Source organism: Pomacea canaliculata, linkage group LG3, assembly GCF_003073045.1.
Source record: "Pomacea canaliculata isolate SZHN2017 linkage group LG3, ASM307304v1, whole genome shotgun sequence".
Classification (NCBI taxonomy): Eukaryota; Metazoa; Mollusca; class Gastropoda; order Architaenioglossa; family Ampullariidae; genus Pomacea; species Pomacea canaliculata.
Genome location: NC_037592.1, coordinates 2,401,194 through 2,419,643, shown reverse-complemented (window position 1 = coordinate 2,419,643; position 18,450 = coordinate 2,401,194). Strand labels below are relative to the sequence as shown.

At 38.5% G+C, this 18,450-nt stretch overlaps 2 protein-coding genes across 3 annotated transcripts; one reads left to right on the top strand and one right to left on the bottom strand.

The window, feature by feature from the left end:
• Positions 1–2,467: 2,467 nt before the first annotated feature.
• LOC112559422 lies at positions 2,468–10,588 on the top strand. 2 transcript variants are annotated; one of them, XM_025230672.1, is made up of 9 exons: positions 2,468–2,721; positions 4,645–4,877; positions 5,228–5,296; positions 5,841–6,111; positions 6,309–6,449; positions 6,862–6,994; positions 7,233–7,376; positions 8,223–8,252; positions 9,632–10,588. In XM_025230672.1, exons 1-9 carry the CDS (start codon positions 2,532–2,534, stop codon positions 10,443–10,445), a joined length of 2,025 nt encoding a protein of 674 aa, XP_025086457.1. In that variant the 5' UTR covers positions 2,468–2,531; the 3' UTR covers positions 10,446–10,588. The 2 variants fall into 2 exon arrangements, with proteins under 2 accessions (XP_025086457.1, XP_025086458.1); XM_025230673.1 differs by lacking the exon at positions 8,223–8,252.
• Positions 10,589–11,757: 1,169 nt separating this feature from the next.
• Positions 11,758–17,146, bottom strand: LOC112558621 (tectonic-1-like). Its single transcript, XM_025229181.1, has 5 exons — positions 17,046–17,146; positions 16,525–16,668; positions 15,967–16,156; positions 15,532–15,681; positions 11,758–14,851 (listed from the first exon to the last, which is right to left on the bottom strand). The coding sequence occupies exons 2-5, from the start codon at positions 16,629–16,631 to the stop codon at positions 14,609–14,611; spliced, it is 690 nt and encodes a 229-aa protein (XP_025084966.1). The 5' UTR covers positions 16,632–16,668; positions 17,046–17,146; the 3' UTR covers positions 11,758–14,608.
• Positions 17,147–18,450: the final 1,304 nt, after the last annotated feature.

Here is an 18,450-nt window from a genome sequence, read left to right as displayed (position 1 = left end):
CGCGCTCAGCCAAACCTCGGTTTCAATCTTTGCCAGCTATTAAACTTGTTATGGCGCTAAGTTCAACAACTTTTAAACACTATGAAGGGCTGCAGAATGTTAATTGCGACAGCCAAAATAACTCAATGCCTAAAACTGATGACAGGTAAAGATAAATAAGGGCCCAAAACAACAGAGACAATGGAAAACTAAAAGTAGGTTAAATTAGTGAACATTGCGAGCAATTATGTGTCTGTAGCGTAGTGGTTACAAACAATTTAAGTCTTTAGTTTGACATGCAGTGCGTTCAAAACTTTAGAAGTGAGTTTTCCGACGCACTGTCGATCCTAGCTCACTGGCAACTGACAACAGCTGCGGTGGCGATCTCAGGCGACAGTGGTCCGGCACCGGCTCCAGACGACCAAGACCCCAGAGATACACAGGCATATGCACTACCCTGGTGGTTGCCCCAGGTAAAGGGTGTGGAGTTGCTGTTGCCGGTTCGACGGCCGGTGTATCCCCTTCTTATCGTCTGCGAGGACGAGATACCTTCCTCACTCTCCACGGGCTATGCGTTCACTTAGAACGGGCCTCCCTCAGCCTTGCTGCCTACAGCTGGCACGATCGAGGCTCAGAGACGGTATAGTCCATGCTGGTGTATTGGGAAAAGGCCTCAACTACCGCTTTGTCATAGCCTAATAGTACCAGATCACGTGACCCATCTGAACTACATCTAACTTTGACTAAAGAGAACACCATCCCGTGGATGGGACTAAACATGGGACGGGTCCCATACCCTGCCTATGACCTACCTATATCTACCGTTCCTCTTTCTCACGGTCGGCCATATCAACCTCCGACTGTCGCGACACCTGTCTATAACTCCGTCAGCACCGGTGTCCAGTCGGTGGCAACGAAAATAAACATCGTTCTCCGGGCTAAGTATACTAGCTGGTCTTCCAATTACGTAGGCGACCGCCGATCGCTGCCCATCTTTAATGTTTTTATTACCAGCTTCGGCCCTGTTTTTCTGGCCTTGAACCAGGCTGGTTCATGACACTAGATCTTTGCTGTCAGCACTGTAGAAGCCTGACATGACGCCCTTGGATCTCGAGCAGCGAGCCAAAGCTCGAGCTGGCTGATCTCCACCTACACACCGTTTTATAGACAAGATTGTCACTGAGTTTCCATTATTGCACGAGGGCAGAGACTTACCCTCGCTTCATACCTACGGTCCAGCGGCACTTCTGATGATCAAAGCTATGTATATATAGGTATACCTACAGGCAACGGGACCGCGCGTCACTCAATCTCTTCTTCGTCCTCGATCTGCACTGGCTATAGACATATATGCTACAATTCGCTACCAGCTGTCGATGCTCTGTTTTATTTTATACATATTTTGCAGGGTTCTGCCTTGCCTATATTTATCTTAATTTTTCTTTACCTACATCCCAGCCACTCTTCGTCTGCTGACTATGTGCTAACTATCCCTGTCACCAAACCAACCGCATATACATGGCCACAGGATATTAATTTCTTATCGTGCAACAAAACGTCATCGATCCGTCGTCTTCCCACCATCAAATCCTCTACACGTGGACTAAAAACGTATACACTTTTGTATATGTTCCATGAGTATTGATCACAACAACAGTCCACTCAATGAGAGTCCATCATCTACTATAACCTTTACTCGCCTTTTTTCATCTATATATATTGACCACGAACTTTAATGTATTAAAATCCGTGAGACTGGCTATATATATTATAGTTTATACAGTACGTGTCCGCCTTTCCTTCTGCAGATTCGTATTAAAATCGCTCTGTCATTACAGTTCGTTACCCGATTCATATTTGCATCTTGTATGTCTTTTATTATTTGTCAGTGGTATATTGTTCATCCTTCTGTTCTTCGTATGCTGTGCGTGGACTGTTTTTGTTGTCTCAAGCGCTGACAGCATACAATTGCTTGTTTGAGAGAGTGCATGGCGTGATCGTGCGCTTTATTATGAGAGAAAAGGCACTACTAACAATTAATATACTTAAATACCTGCTGAACAAAATGATCGACAACGAACAGAAAGAATTTAAAACGAATGAACACAGCTCAGGTAGCAAAATCAAGATGTGCAACAAATGATCGAGCTGTGTCCATCGTGGTCGAGGGACTTGACTGAAGCTGCCTGTGAAACGTCCCAGCCACGTCAAGCTACTTGGACACGCCCCCTACACTGACGACGGAGGCAACGTTAGGGTCCATGAAACAGAATACAATCTTTCTTTAACGTTACAAAATCCTTTGGTGTTATTATATTGTATTTTATAAAATTACACTTAGAAGTATTCTTAGCAAATATTTAATAACATAGCAAAAAATAATTCTGTCTAATAAATTCTACCTAGAAAAGGCCTCAAGATGTGTTTGCTAGTAACAGCCAATCAAAACCAGCATTTTCAACCCTGGCATTACCATGTGACCCTTGTTTGCGTCACCCGGTGTAGGGCATCGGCAAGTCGAGTGTGGTAGATGTATAGACAGAAATCGCACCATGGACGGGCAGAGCAGATCCAAAAATATTAGTTTCTCGTTATCTGGGTGTGGATTCCTTGGAATCTATCACATCGGAGTTGCTTCCTGTCTCCAGAGACATGTTCCACAAATCGTGCAAGAAGCTAATTTCGCGGGGGCCAGTGCCGGTGCCATGATCGCATGTTGTGTTATATGTGAAGTGCCACTAGGTAAGAAGTATTTAATTTTGTTTGTAAAGTAGTACTAAAACGTGCACATGTGATCTTTATGCATGAATCTGTCAACTGCTGTCGTTCCTTATGCCCCTGTCAATGAAATCAGTTCGTTTTTCAATGGAGGTAAATGCGGAAGTACGTTTATATATATTTTATAGATACACAGTACACGTATCGTTATTTCACCTTTGGCTGCTAGTTGCATTGAAAGTGTCCTGTGTACACGCAAAGTGTTAACACCTGCGCATATTATCATAGATGTGATCGGACTTTGAAAGCTGTCTTGCAGAGGAGCGGGGGATATATATATGTTTAATTTGATGTGTCTTTTGACCCCTCGAACATCTACATCTGAGATAAAAGTTATTTGAGATCAGGGTTAGCAATCAGCATAGCAATCAGCTAGAATGTATTAATTAATGTATCGCCGTGAACAGTGATATCAGATCGTTATTTTCAGTTGTTTACGGGTTGTGGGAAGTGCGTGTAATATTTTAGCGCTGCGAGATATGAGGGCGGCATCGTACGACTCGGAAGTCTCGGGTGATATCTCCTGACTTTCTATTGGTCCATTTGTGGGTGAGGCGTCAGTGCCTATTTATAGAATGACCTCGGCATACCGAACTGGTGCGACCAGGTCATACACTTTAGTCCACTTACCGATTTAGCAGAAAGTATGATTGTTATTGCCATTAAACTTAATACTTCTTGTGTTTTAAAGCCATTGTTTCAAAATAACACGCACACTACCACACACACTACACTAGCAGTAGACCCTGCACTGTTTACACACAAGTACAGGGGAAAACAAAACTCGGTCAAGAGGCAGATATGTGTGTGTGCTATCTGTGTGATGGTGAACACGTACACGACTCAGCTGCAGCATCTGTCTTAAACACAGAATATTCCTGTGTTAGGGAAACATCGGTTATTTCTGTTTTACGCCAAGTTAGCAACTATAATTTTGGGATATCCCCCGGCGAGTTTGACCAGTCAGTATAAATACTGCATCCAGAAAGTTCATATATGCTGCTGCTCAGGGTTCAGATCTCGTCTCGCGATATTGTTTCTGACACTTAATTGTTCGCAGGGCTGAGCATTGGGGGTTTTCTCAGGGTATTCCCTACCTCTCCCCCAGAGTGCAAAATCGCCGCAAGGTGGAAGCACTTTCCTACTAAATAAACCAACCAACTTCATATGCTGCTTATAAATATTGAGGGGCATGTGGAGGTAATAGTCAACTTTGAAATACTGTTTTTATGTAAAGTGCATTTAATAATACGATGATTTAATAACAGTGTGCATTTTGTGTGCATGTTCTGAAAGTAAAACTTTTCAAATGATTAGACAACTTACATCACACTGTAAGTTATAGCTTAAACATTGTGTCTCTTCATTTCAGTCAAGCTTATTCATGTGCAGTGTCAGTGTACAAAAATAGTGAAACTTTTGTAATCATTATGTCCCTCCTTTTAGGCTACCAGCTGATTTTTTGACAATAGGAGCATGACGTTTTGAGTGAAGGGAGGATAAAAAAAATTGATGTGGTGGCATCCACCACACGACTAGAAAATAAACATTAGAAATAAATCTTCTCTAGGGTGATCTACTACCAACCAAACATAATTTGTGGTCAAGCCATAATCAAAATGAATGTTCCTACCAGATTTAGTGGGATTTTTGTATAATTTTAATTATTGCCTTCCGACCCTCACCAGCACAAGACAGATAATTTAAAATATTGCTATAGCCAGTGGTGACCAAAAAGATAGTCCAGTTATGAAAGCTTGTATTCTTGTGTTATACTAATAGCTGTTAACTAATAACTAATTAGCAAACCAGTACATATGTGTGACAAATGGTGGACACTTGTATAATCAACAGGTTGTAGATGGACTTTTACTTTGTAATTTACAGACCAGTGTGTAGACTTCACTTTGAGGCTGGCCCACAAAACAAGGATGAGTGCCTTAGGAGCCTTCAACCCATCCCTTAATGTCACCGAAATTTTGAGAGGTGCCTTGGATGAAGTGCTTCCTCCTGATGCCCATGTGCGCTGTACAGACCGTCTTTTTGTCTCCATCACAGAACTGCCATTATTAACCAATCGAATAATCAGCAAATTTCACTCCAGAGACCACTTAATCCATGTGAGATGTCAGAAATCTACTTCAGTATTGTGTGTGTGTGCATATGCATAGGAGTGCATTTGTGTTGCTCATGCATGTGTATGCACATGAATATATATGGGGAGAGAAGGGGGACCACATAAGTTTGTGAAAACTTTAATAACAGATGAAAAAAAAGATGAACATGAGCTAACATTTGGTGCCTTTTTGCATTCAACCGTTACGTCCCCTGTATATAGTAACAAAAAATACTTCAGAGAAAGAGATTCGTACAGCTGCCTTTTTCATTAGAAGATTTATGCGTCTTCAAAGAGCAAGTTAAAATATAAACCACTAAATATTTATTGTACTAATGATCAGTTTTCTGCCAGGTGCTGCTTATGAGTGCCTTTGTTCCTGGATTCAGTGGATACTTTAATCTTCCATATGAGAATGGCAAGGTAAACATCGTGGTTAAACATCATGTTTCTTCCCACTTTTGTGGACTGCTTTTATCATCAAAAATCTTTTTTATATCTTTGTTTTTAGATTAATTTTGCTAGAATCAGTGATCTTTAAATCTGAACAGAAATATTCAGCAGCAGAGACTAGTTTTTCTTTTTTTGGTAACTAATTTATATGTATATATACATGCGTTTGTACATGTCCATGGATGCACTTGAACATCATCTTTTATGCTTTAATTTTGATCTTTCATAGTATATTGATGGTCTTTATAATATGTAAAAAAAAAATCATCTTTCTATCTGTAGTATGGGTGGTTTAATTCATGATTTTCTGGCTATCTAAGGTTGGTATTGCATATGACAAGATGCATTATTCAGTTCATTTGTGTATGTTCTTTATTTTTGTATACCATTTATCACTAGCATTTCTAAAACAATTTAAATAAGTGGTGACTTGTTCAGTACAGAGAGAGAAACTGAGTCCACAACATTATGACAGAATATTTTTTTTATTTACATTTTTATATTCTTATTTCAGATATGTATTGATGGAGGCTTTTCGGTGAACATACCAATCCTTAATAACAAAACAATTGTAGTGTCCCCCTTTTCTGGAGAAAGCGACATTTGTCCCAGCGATTTTGATGTAGCCAATATTGTCACCATAGACCTGTCCTGCACAAGCATGAAAGTCTCTGTCGCCAATTTCTGTCGTATTTTCGATGCCCTGTTTCCACCTCCATCAGAACAGCTGAAGGAAATGTGCTGGCAAGGATACAGTGATGCCATGCAGTACCTGATAGACCACAGTAAGTCGAAAACATTTTTCCTTAAAAATTTGAAGACATTTGACTTTTGCCACACGAGTGCATACTTCTCCCTAAACAAAAATTCTGTTATAAAATGGACTTATTTATTATAAAGGCATATAGTGGAAGCCTAGCTAATACCTCGGTCATCTTGTTAGTTGTTCTTTATGTTAGATGCTTCTGCCTGTATCTTGCAGAGATGATTTGCTGTCCAGAACACATGATGTATGTCAATCTTATGCACAATGCCCCACATCACCATGGTTCCTGTGAGGAGTGCCAGCAGACTGTAGTGTCTGCAGAGTTGGATACATACCTGCCCAAAGCAATTATTCACAGTGAGCCTCTTTCTGCTGTTCTTCAGTTTTCATAAGGTCATGCTTTTCCTAACTTATTTTGTTTTGCAGTCAGATACTTTTTGTAATGCTGTGAAAAGTAAATCAAATTTCTTTTTCCTTGCCAAAGATATGAGAAAAAAAAGTTACGCGTGCCCCACGCCCAGTCTATTCAAAAATTTTGGCAGAGAACATCATCATGTGACTTTTGAGTGCTCTGAAATTGAAGTATGTTGACTTGTGTCAAATTTGAATCTGTTAAACATTTTGGTCCCAGTATGGGCGAAACATAGATTTAAAGATCAGTTTTTGTAATATTAACTCATGCATGGAACTGGAGTGTTTTTCTCCCCTTTTATATGACATTATGTGAGGTCAATGCATTGACTTATTTCTGATTTCTTCTTGTTTGTAGTATTGGATATATACCACTGGAAGGAATCAAGCATTGCTTATCGTATCTTTTCCTCCTATGCATATAAGGCCATAGTCATCATCACAAAACCATGGTTGTTTTGTGTAAATGGCTGGTTCCGCGCAGCATATACGTAAGACATTTTTTTTTACTTTTTTACATGAGCACTATATATCATCATTATTATTATTACTATTAAATCTTAGAAGTAAAATGAGGTTTTATTTCTGCATAGGATATTTTACTATAGCTTATGACTGTAGAGTATTATTAAATCTATAAAGCACAGATCCTGTTAAGCATGCATCAGAATAATTAATGTAGTAAGTCGCAAATTACATTAACAATTTTCTTCAAAATGACTGTTTCAGAACAATGACAATGGTGCCTTTCATGCCAAAATCACTTTTAGACAGAGTGGGTGACATGACAAGAAATTTGACTGCAGAAGCTGTGTTGTTGATGATGGAGAAGGCTGTGAAGTTTTTGATGAAGGCTTCCTTGTACCGTGCAACGTGAGTATTAAAGTTATTCCTGTCTCTATCTCTCTTCTTTTGCATATAGTCTCTCAGCTTGGGTGTTGGTTAGTTTACTGTGACATGTGATGGCTTGTACTGCTGGATATTAAAATTTATGTAACTGTTATGTGTTGCTTTTCCAAACCTGAACTTTGCTTGGCTTGCATTCTTTGAATGCCTTGACATCGCTTGCACTGCTTTGGCTAATGGATTTGTTCGCCTGTCTTTTGTTTCTTTCTTGACGTTTAGTTTCAGTCCTTTAACAAATCGAAGAGTCTGGACCTCGCTGTCCATTGAGTAAAGAAATGTGCCCACTCAGAAATATGCCTATACAGCAGTTTCAAATCTCAGCTAAAAACTTCTTATCTCTGTCATTTCCTTAAATGATTCCCACATTTGCTTGTTATTCATTATAAATTTATATGTTCTTGCTTTATGGATATGCAATTGTGAAGATTGCATGTGTGCATGTAATTTTATTTGTATTACTGTATGTTTGTGTACTTGTCGAGCATGATGTGTGTGTATGTGCAAACTGTGCTATACAAGAATGCTGTGTTATTGTTGTTGCTATAATAATGCTAATAAAGATTTTAGAGATTGCAAAGGCCCTTTTCCTCTCCCTTACCCACCCACATTACCTCTGAACAAATATTAGCTTCATTTATTGACCTAACTTCTTGTCCATTTGTTTCAATGGTAACAAGTAAGGCCCTCTTCCTTTCCCTTACCCACCCAGATCACCTCTGAACAAATATTAGCTTTATTTATTGACCTAACTTCTTGTCCATTTGTTTCAACGGTAACAAGTATACAATCTAAGACTTTGTTGGCATTTTGCAGTGACTGGGTTTACTCTAAGTGTTCTGCTCAGTAAGTACATGAAAGTCAGTGGGTAATTCAAAATATCTTTTCTTGCCTTTGACTAGATTCTACTGGTGAACATGTTTACATTTACCTAAAAACTATACTTTTTACCTATTAACATTTTTTTTCTTTTGAAAATTATGGGTGGACAGCTGTAACATTTACTTGCTGTTTCAGCTTTATCATCAGCTTATCTTTTCTTTCCTCACACTAAAAGGTTTACACCATTTTGCTCTTAACTGCTTTTTTTTCCCTTCTGCATGTGCAAAAATGACAGCAAGACATGTTCTTTTCCTTTTTTTCCTTTCTTTTCTAGGGTTTTTTTGTGTTCATTGTTGAATAATCATTGATGCATCAATTATTCATACTTCTGCTTTCAATATTTGTCTTTTCTTAACAAGAAAAAAAAGGTAGTGTTAAGTGATCATTCATGTGAAAAATATTATACAAAAAATAGTGAAAGGCAGGATTGATGAGATCTATTAAGAGAAAAATGAAATCCTACAAAATCTTGTTTTATTTAGGATCATGGAGAAGAGGGGTGTATGCATATGAATTTCTAATTCTGGGGTGCAAAGGGTAAAGGCCTCTTGGCCCAGCAGCCATAGGGACAGTGAGACATAACTTGTTCACTGTGCCTAGTGAATGCCATATAGAATGACGAGCCCAACATTGAGTGAACTTCCCACCAGGCTGCGGGATCTTCATCCTGCTCTTAGTTTTCTATATTAATTTCTTAAACTGAAGCTCTGTCCTTAGTGCATGATACATAGACTATGTAAATATTTCTAGACTTTCTCGAGTCTTTGGAGTTATAGAGCAAATGATTGTATGTGTTGGCATGTTGCTTCTGTGTGTCTTCTTTATCTTTCTAGTTTGTTTGTGTGATGTTAGCTGCCAGCATATTGTGTGTGCAGTGTTAGTGTACGCATATGTTTATAAACAGTTTCACAGACTAGATTACTTGGATTTATCAAGAGATTAATACAATAAAATCATTAAACTAATGTTCATGTAAATCTTAAATGTATTATCGTTTTTGACCTAAGTGTTCAATGGCATTTGTAAGGTCAGTAACTCGAATGACAGCTGACAACCTTCCTTAGTTGCAGTTAAACATAAAATTATTTTTAGCACTTTCCTATTATAAATTTCATTAGAAGAGTGAGAGTAAAATGGATAAACAAGAGAATGTGTTTTAGATTTTTTTGTTTAAAGATTACTCTTGTTGATGTTTCATTTCTTTTCCCAGGATTATTGTAATTTTCTCAAAGTTTAAGGAATCATTTCAGATTTTGTACAGTTTTAATTTGCAATGTTTTATTGCTAGGATCTTGCCTAGTGTAATCAACAATTGAAAATTTTGTTTTCATCTCTGTTAACAGTCTGGCTGTGCAACTGACTGTTGAGCACTGCGAAGATGAAAAGATTCTTGCACAAGATTTGCACGTTGCTGGCAAGGATAAAGACAAACAGATGGAGGCAGTCAAGGATAAGCATTATGCATCTGTCCTTACAGACAACAGAGCATCTCATCTGCAGGTTATGGAACCTGAAACTGATCCTTGTGTGGGGCATGCTAAAGCTCCCGAAGATGCACATGACCAAGTTTGCTTGGCAGTGCCTCCTGTTGTTGTAGGTGACATAGAAACAGATACCAGCAGTGGTGCTACATCTATTTCTGTTCTGAGAAGTGACCAGGACATTCAGTTTGGTCTGAAAGTGAATTTCAAGACTCAAGTTGAACCCAGAGATGGTGCATATGAAACGGAAAGCACTGTCGAAGCATTAGAAGATGTATGCATAGAGAGCTTGGTACTAGAACCTCCTGAAGCAACAAGTCCAGCCAGCATTGTGGAGAAGGTAGAGCTGTCACTGCCTGCTCCTTTAAATGACGAGCAGCAAAAAACTCCCCTTGATGTCAAGGAGCTTTGTCCAGAAAGTCTGGACACAATGCAAGCTTGCGTGGAAGCCTTCCAGGAAATGGAGCTCATTATGATCCTGCATTACTTGGATAAGAACCACAAATGCATGCTGAGGCTATTTATGGCCCAGCTCGCTGTGCTCCTTCTTCCCCTTCTCCCCCAGCTCCATGGAATCCATGTCCTCAAGAAGAATCAGTTCATCTTGAGGATCCCATTGCTGAAGAACCAGCTGACAATGAAGCAGAAGCAGAGTACCAGCAGCAGGAAGTCCTAGACATGCCTCAGACCACAGCCACGCAGACTGAGGTTGTCCAGCAGGAACTTCAAGAGATCATTGCCGAGCTTGTGCAGAAGGAGAGAGAGAATGAACAACAGTGGTGCAAAGTGCCCCATGCTGAGCATAAGAGTAGGCATGACTCAAGCTTCTCACTGCAGATCCGAGGATGGCTTGGTGGTCAGCATGTTTCCAGCGCCATCCACAGCCCTGTGTCCAATGGTGTCTCCTCTGCTGAAGGCTTGCCCAGTGCAAATGCTACCAGATCAGGTGGTAGCCACTTGCTTCGTTCGATATCAGATGCAGCTGCACTGGCCAGGAAGCTTGATGTCCTGAAAAGTGGGAGGAAGATACAAGAAAAGAAGTCGACCTCTTTTGGGAAACGTTCAGGGAGGCTGTGTGGTGGTGTTTCAGCCAGTGTCAGTGAATGGGACCTTAGAATTCAAGAAAGGTCTCATGATCATGATGCTGGATTACATGATGGAGAGTCACAGAGGTCCCAATCGCTTCAGCTTCTTGAACTTTTCGGGGGCACCAAGGCGGAGTTTAGACCATGTTCCTCTTCTAGCAGTAGTTGTGGCACAGATACAAGTGTTAAAGGATCGGAAAACCTAATTTCTGATGTTAGCAGTTCTGTAGCTGCTTCAGCAAGCACCAGCTTAAGCACATCATTAGAGAGACAGAGCTCTGTGGCCGAGACCACACTTTACAGCAGTGTCAGTTCACTGCAGAATCAGGCATCACTTGGTGGGGAGAGACTCTCACAGCCGTGTTCGTCCTGCTCATCAGCTGCTCAAGAAGGAAGCTTACGCACCAGCAGCCTTGGCAAGTCTGATGAACATAGGACAAGCACCAAAGCCTCATTCAATGCTGGGTCTTTGATGATGAGTAGAAGAGATGAGCCACATGCTGCAAGCACTGGGCCTACAGCTGTGCTTGCAGAGCAAAGCAGAGGTGAAGAAGTCTTTTCTCGGAGAAAGGCTAGTTGTGTGAAGATTGGAGGAAAACTTAGTGTAGCCCTGCTACAGAAGGAGAGCAAAGTCATTGAACCATTACAGTCAAGTTGTGATGTGGCTGCAGATGCTCTTCCCAAGCTAATTCGATCGCGTAGCCTTCGCAAGTCATCTTCAGATATTGTGAGTTTTCAGAAGGCCTTGATGGAACTAAAAGAAAACAGTGATGCTCCTCTTGATAAGATTATATGTGAAGACACATCAGACACTTCTCTTTCTTCAGCAAATCTGACCAAGTCTTCCAACAAAAGTGAAATGGCTAAGAATTCAAAGAGTTATAGAGACTGTGTCCTCTCCTAGCAGCCTTTTAACATGGATTGCCAGTTTTGTCAAAGAAACGTGCTTCTGTGCTTTGTTTACATTTTTTGCCACTTTTTTTTCTGGAACTTCCATTTTACCAGTTTTTTTCACATGCAAACATTGGAGAAAGGAGAGCACTAGTCAAAGGATGTGTAAATTATCATTTTATTAGGACATTTGCTAATTGAATGTGGACATGTGGTCTTGAATGGGTAACCTGAATTTGAAGTCTTTTGTACACGTCTTCCTCTGTGATCAAAATATGTGATAATGGCCTTCTGTACCAATGAATACGAATTAGGCCAACTGTTTGCACATTTGTTTTATTGAGAAAAAAGTTGCTTCGGCGAAGTATCAAGAGTAAACAATCTTTCCTAGCATCACCAGTGAAGGGCTAAATAGTGGTATCATGATGACAGTATTTGTTAAATTTAAAAAGAAACATTTTGTGACCAAGACTTTACTTGTGTGATTCTGTTTCTGCGAAGACATTTTATGAGTTAACCCATAGGACAATGCTATTACACATGTTTAATATTTTTAAAGCAAAGTGAGCGAGGAAGTATGACCTTCACTTCAAAAATACTTGCATAATATAAAAATTATACAATTCATGGTTTTCCTAACATGGAAGGCTATTGAATCTGGTGTTTCATGGCATTGTATGTATAAATATGTTGAGAGGTTGCTACCAAAGAAGAAGGAGAAAGGTCTGGCCTATAAGTTTCTCACTGGGGTAAAAAGGATTGTGAGCAATTATCAGTGGCATTCTCTTACAGTGTCAGCACTGACTTGCAGTATATATATGTATAATTTCTGAACAAAATAATTTATGGAAAGAAACTACTTTTAAAAAAGAAAATGTTCTGTGAAAAATGTGAAGGTGAGTTAGTGTAAAGAGTGTATGAATCAGTCCAGCATATTTCTGAGATTTCTCACATTCATTGCAAAATCTCCACATCACTTGTGAGACTTCTGTCAAGGAAATATAAAAACTGTGCGTAGTGAATTTGGAAAGTGTGATCATGTTGTGAAGATTATTAATTGATTCTCCAGGACAACATTATTCATCTGCTATCATAATATTGTAATTTATCTACTTGCATTCCTTTGAGTACAAACATTTCATTTCTTAATTATAATGTTTTTTCATCTCTGTTCCGTTTTAAGTGAAACTTATAGTTTGTCAAAAACAATGTATGCAAAAGGCTGTAGCACATCATTAATTACCACCACATTTTCTATCTAGTGCTGTTACATGTATTGTAGTGAAGTTTGAAGGTGACAAAGTACCATATATATTTTAATGCACATCCTTCTGTGGTGATTTACATGCTGTTTAGAGGAATGCCACAGAAACAAGGTGCCCATCAGCATAAATTAACAAATTAAAATGAAATTTAATGAAAGCATAAAAGGTATCGTCTTTTCCCACTTTCTACTGTTTTGCATGAATAGTTTTATATATAATTTCATGAAATGCTCAGATTAAATATTGGTTAAAACTGCAGGTTATACACTTTGTAAATTGTTAACAGTACTGTGTTTTCACTGAAGGTATTAATACACAGTGAAGTTTTTCATTGGCATCTGTGAATAGAGATGATGTATGTGTAGAACATATTGCAATTAGAGACTGCAGAGAATGTGTGTGTGTCTTTGAGTGCATATACACACATAAATATGCATGCAAGACATGTACAAGGGCAGATAAATTGGCATTTAGTCTACAGATTCACAGTCGGGATTTTTTTTGGTCAGTTTTCTTTGCCAATGGTTAGTTAAAAGCATAAAATTAGTTTCCTAATCTCTTTCAGAGTCAGTTTAGATGACCAGAAACTTACAATGCATGCCTTGTCTGAACAAATGTGAAAATGTCGACTGATTTGGGGGTGTGTATTCTTCTTGTGACATTTTTGCTAGCCCTAAAGGATGTCTATCAGTTTTTCCATTAGATGTGTAGTTGATAAAGTCCTCAAGTTGTTTTTAGCTGAGACAACAGTGTGCAAAAGTACTGATCTTCCCTCAGCTTGACATATTGCTAAGTAAGGAACAAACTGTTCACCAGATGGAGCAATTCTGTTTACAATTGTGTCAGTAGAGCCCCACAACATAACTTTACCTTGTCAGCAAACACTGGCTTTCAGATAGGATCAACTTAGATATCATACCTTTATTATTTTAAAAATTTTGATAAAACTTAACAACATGGACACAATATTAAGTACATTAATAAGCATGCTTACCATTTAGAAGTCAACTAATTGATCATCAAATGTTTACAGTTCTTTTGAAAGTGGATAGTAAAACAGAAAAACCTACATTTGCTAGGTTTATGAGCAAGGAACTCTGAACTGTATAAAGCAGTTACAGATTTTCAAAAGAATGAAGAAGTGAGATGGTATAATTACAGTGATCTATTCATGAGCTTAGTGTATTAAATACAATTTTATCAGATCTACCATGTTTTTCTAGAGAATACAGACATTTCCCATGTCCAGTGTCATCAGGCCTACAAAACAATGATCATGCCACAAATACATGGATGTCAGCGTCTCTGTTTGAACCTCCTCCTGCCAACTTGCAATATCACCCAGATAAATAAAGGTACACAGGAACACCCCAACTATCAGACCAGGAAAGCAGTCATGTCATTTTTACACATCATGCAGCGCACATCCTCACAGTCTCATTCACAAATATACATGTTCTTATATACAAGTTCTTAGAAATTCTTCTCTTACAAAATTACTCTTAAGCTTCAAAAGTTCCAAAATCTACAAATATTTCTAATAGTTGTACCAAATGTTCAAAGAAGGGAAATGAATCAGGAAAACCTCATAGCAGGAATCACACAGCTATAAATGTCAGCGAGACCATAAGCAACAACTGCAACAAAGTGATGGACATTGTGGAAGAGACAGCTCCTGAGATGAAAGGATAAAAAAAGTCATATGGAACTTTGGCTAAGAAAATGGGTGGTTCCCCTTGGAAGCCAACTGCAGGCTTGCTGACGTCTATAAAAGCCACAGACTGGGTGATCTCCACAGTCTGATTCAGGTCCGAGCCAGACTGGCATGAGGGTCCTGTACACTGCAATAAGAGAATGTTGAACTGAATAACCTTTCAAGGGTTGCTAATCATGGAAGCTGAAGGTATTTAAGGTTTGTACTAAAGAGTGCTCATTAAGTGTCAGAATTTTGTTTTTCTTTATAAATGAATCAACTCTTCCTACTGTATATAATCTGTGGGGTTTTCTTATAAGTAAATTTCTTTCACTTTTTGAAATTGAAACCAAATGGATGACAGCCTTGAATTATTAATGATTTGAAACAAAAGAAATGTTCTGTTTTTTGTAAGTTAGATAGGTTCCCTAGCCTGATAGCCAGTGTGCTTGATCATGCAGTGGAAGGTCTCTAATCAGATACCTGCTTGAGCATGTGACTGAGAAACTTTCCTACCCACCAAACAGTTTTTAACCTGATATTCATGGGAGGGAATGATGTGGTGCAGGACATATTCTGTGCCCTAGATAGGGTGGACCACTTATGATTGTTACCCATTAAGCCATCATGCTATGAGATACTTTAACCTTTTACCTCTAAAAGTATACTATATTATTATATTAGTTTATTATATTATTACTATATTAGTTAATTTTATGAAGACGAAGTCAACTGTAGGAATTGATTATGTGGAAAATAAGTAAAAGGCATTCTAGTGCAGAAAGACCCTGCAAAAAAAAACAACCCAAAAAACAAAACTATACCAACCCTGATTTGTACCGTTCGTAGAGTGTCATAAACGAAGGACACACCAATGATCTTTGCCTGAGGGTTGACAAGGGCCCCAATGTTGGCAAACAGAATCTGGATTTCCATTCCTAGCGGTAGCTGACAGCTGGAGCTAGTAGCTAATGGTGTCTGTTCCACATGATAACATCAAAAATGAGCAAGTTAGTTCCCTTAATTTTGATGTTACAAAGAGTAAAATAGCTCTACATTGCTCATTCTTTTTTTGACAGAAACTACTTCAATTTTTGTTTGCATTTGATAAATATATACTACAGAATCATTCAGTGTGAACTAGTTTTACTACGCAAAGTACAAGGTGTAAAGTGCACATTGTAAAAAACTCTATGTTAGAATACTTGCTTTAAAAAGAATTAACATTCTTGTTACGTACAGATGGCAGAGGGCGATTGTTTAAAATCTTGACCCAGTCACCTGTCTTGGAAACATCAGAGTTGCCATAGAGACCCACATACGGTTGTTATCTACATATCCTTGAGGTGCATAAATACTTGGTGTAAGTTCTGGGATGCTGTCAAACTCAAATGCATTAATGATGGCCTGATGCATCATGGCACAGAAGCTTGTGATGTTAGATGCAGAGACCCTTTCATCCAGCAAAAAAATAAAATTGTTTTAGTAGATGATTTGAACAAATAAAAGTTTGCCTATACACCAGAAAGTGTTGGAAAAAAAGGACAGGGTCTCTTTGACTGATCTCAGAATAAAATCCTAAATGTTGCAATGGGATTTTACACATCAAAAACTAGCAATGAAACAATGTTTGTTAAAAAGAATGAGAACTGAAACATACAGACTGTAGTCACAAGCTACAAACTGCACAAACATACACACTGTAGTCACACGCTATAAACTGACTAATCTTAACACAGATATACAGATTGTAGTCACAAGCAACAAACCTAATCTTAATGCAAACAGACTAGTCACAAGCTACAAACTGACTAGTCTTACCTTATGTTGCACCCAGTTCTCATATTTACACCAAAGACAACAGAGATGCGGTCTGAGGAAGCATCAGTCATGCAGTCTCCATTCATTGATGGTTTCACAAGGGTCATGTATTTATCTCGATTGGCATTGAGTAAAATCCGTTCACTGTAGACAACCAGTTAGTAATGATAAGTCCCATGGATCAAGGAACAGGTTCAAGGATTTTGTGATTGATTTGTATGATCAAAATGGTCTGATGTACTGCTTGTTCCTGCTGGAAACTGAACAGCAACCTCACCAATCCACAAGCTACTGAAATTGTGCAATCTAAGAAAATGTGTAAAAGAAAAAAAAAAGAAGAACAAACACCACTTTAAATAAACTCTTTTTTTTAAGAAACTTTTATACCAAGAATCCTAAATGTACCTCTCAAAAACATCTAAATAAAGCCAGGAAAACATATTCACATTTTTTATGAACGAAGAATGCCTCAGTTCTGGCACACAAGTAATTTAATAAAGGCAGATACTTGGTGTTTGTACCTGGTGATTTCATTTTCCACAGTTCTGTTGAAAATTCCTGCTAGTACAGGTTCACCGACAGTGTAACCCGGATTACCACTGCGTTGAAAAGGTGTTAAACTGTTTTCCTGCAATGTGAGAGAAAACAAGGTTGGCTGCAGGTATTCTTAAACTAATAATAATAAAAAAGAAGAAGAAAAATTATAGAATACACATCCCACCATATAGCAGGCTTGATGTATTTTACAGAAAAGTACATAGGCTTGTACCTACATGCACAGATACAAAATGATGTGTGATATATGAATTTCTTCCATGTGGTGCCAAGACTGATGTAACCCTTCTCCCACGTACAGGACCAGAGAGAAAGGGGTGGTGGAGTTAAAATTATTAATCCATGGCATAAGAATATTTGGTGATTGTGCAAGTAGAAATGATAATATGCTGAGAACCTAACATCTTATGTACCAGTTATGTTGATGAAACTAATAGAAAATTATATCCGTACCCCATAGAGTCAATGATTTTGTCAAAATTTTCTTCATTGTGATTTACATAAAATAAAAAATGTTTGACACGAAAAAATATCTTCCCAGCTGTTAAGGGTTTGTGGTACTGAACATCCCACAAGCCCCCTCAAATGGAGATTAACAGGATGGTAGCTAATGGGTTTAAAGGTGAAAGTTGTCGTAAGCATTTTCCTATGCAGTTTTTTACTTTAGAATGAACATTAATACTTCAGTGCAATTTATTTCTAAGCATGAATGCTCCCTCACTCAGGCTTTTATTTTTCCTGCAAGTGACATTTGTTTCATTTTCTTTACACACTATTCAGTGGACAAAATCAAACCTCATGTCAAACCTGTGTGACACTCAACTAAAGACGACACCATTGCAGTGGAGAGTACTAGAGGACCTTACAGAGCAATGGACATAATCCATTTTGTGACAAAAATATGCGGGCTGAAAACAGTTAAGGCCAGGCACCGGTCATAAAATTGTCAAAAATTTTACATTTTGGCCATTTTGAGATTACTTCATACTGTCAAAGTTTATCTTTTGTTCTATTCACTCACCAAGTTGGTTTTTCATAGAACAATCTTGAAAAATATGTCTATTTTGTCAATGAAACATCTACTTCTATCCTATTTACTTTTCCCGAGCGCAGAATTAGCGAAGAATAGAGAATGTTGACATAGCAACACACCTCGCCACGTGGGCAACTGTGTCACATCGTATATCGGTCGAAAGGTCATGACACGAATTTTCAAACAAAGGCTGAGTCAAAACCCTTAGAAGGCCCAAGCTATGATACAAGTTCTTTTCTAGACGACACAAAGGGTCGGAAACTTCCTTATATGGACGCATGCGTAACATACTTTGCATATAGCCAATCAGAATTCACTAATGCCGACCTAGACGGGGT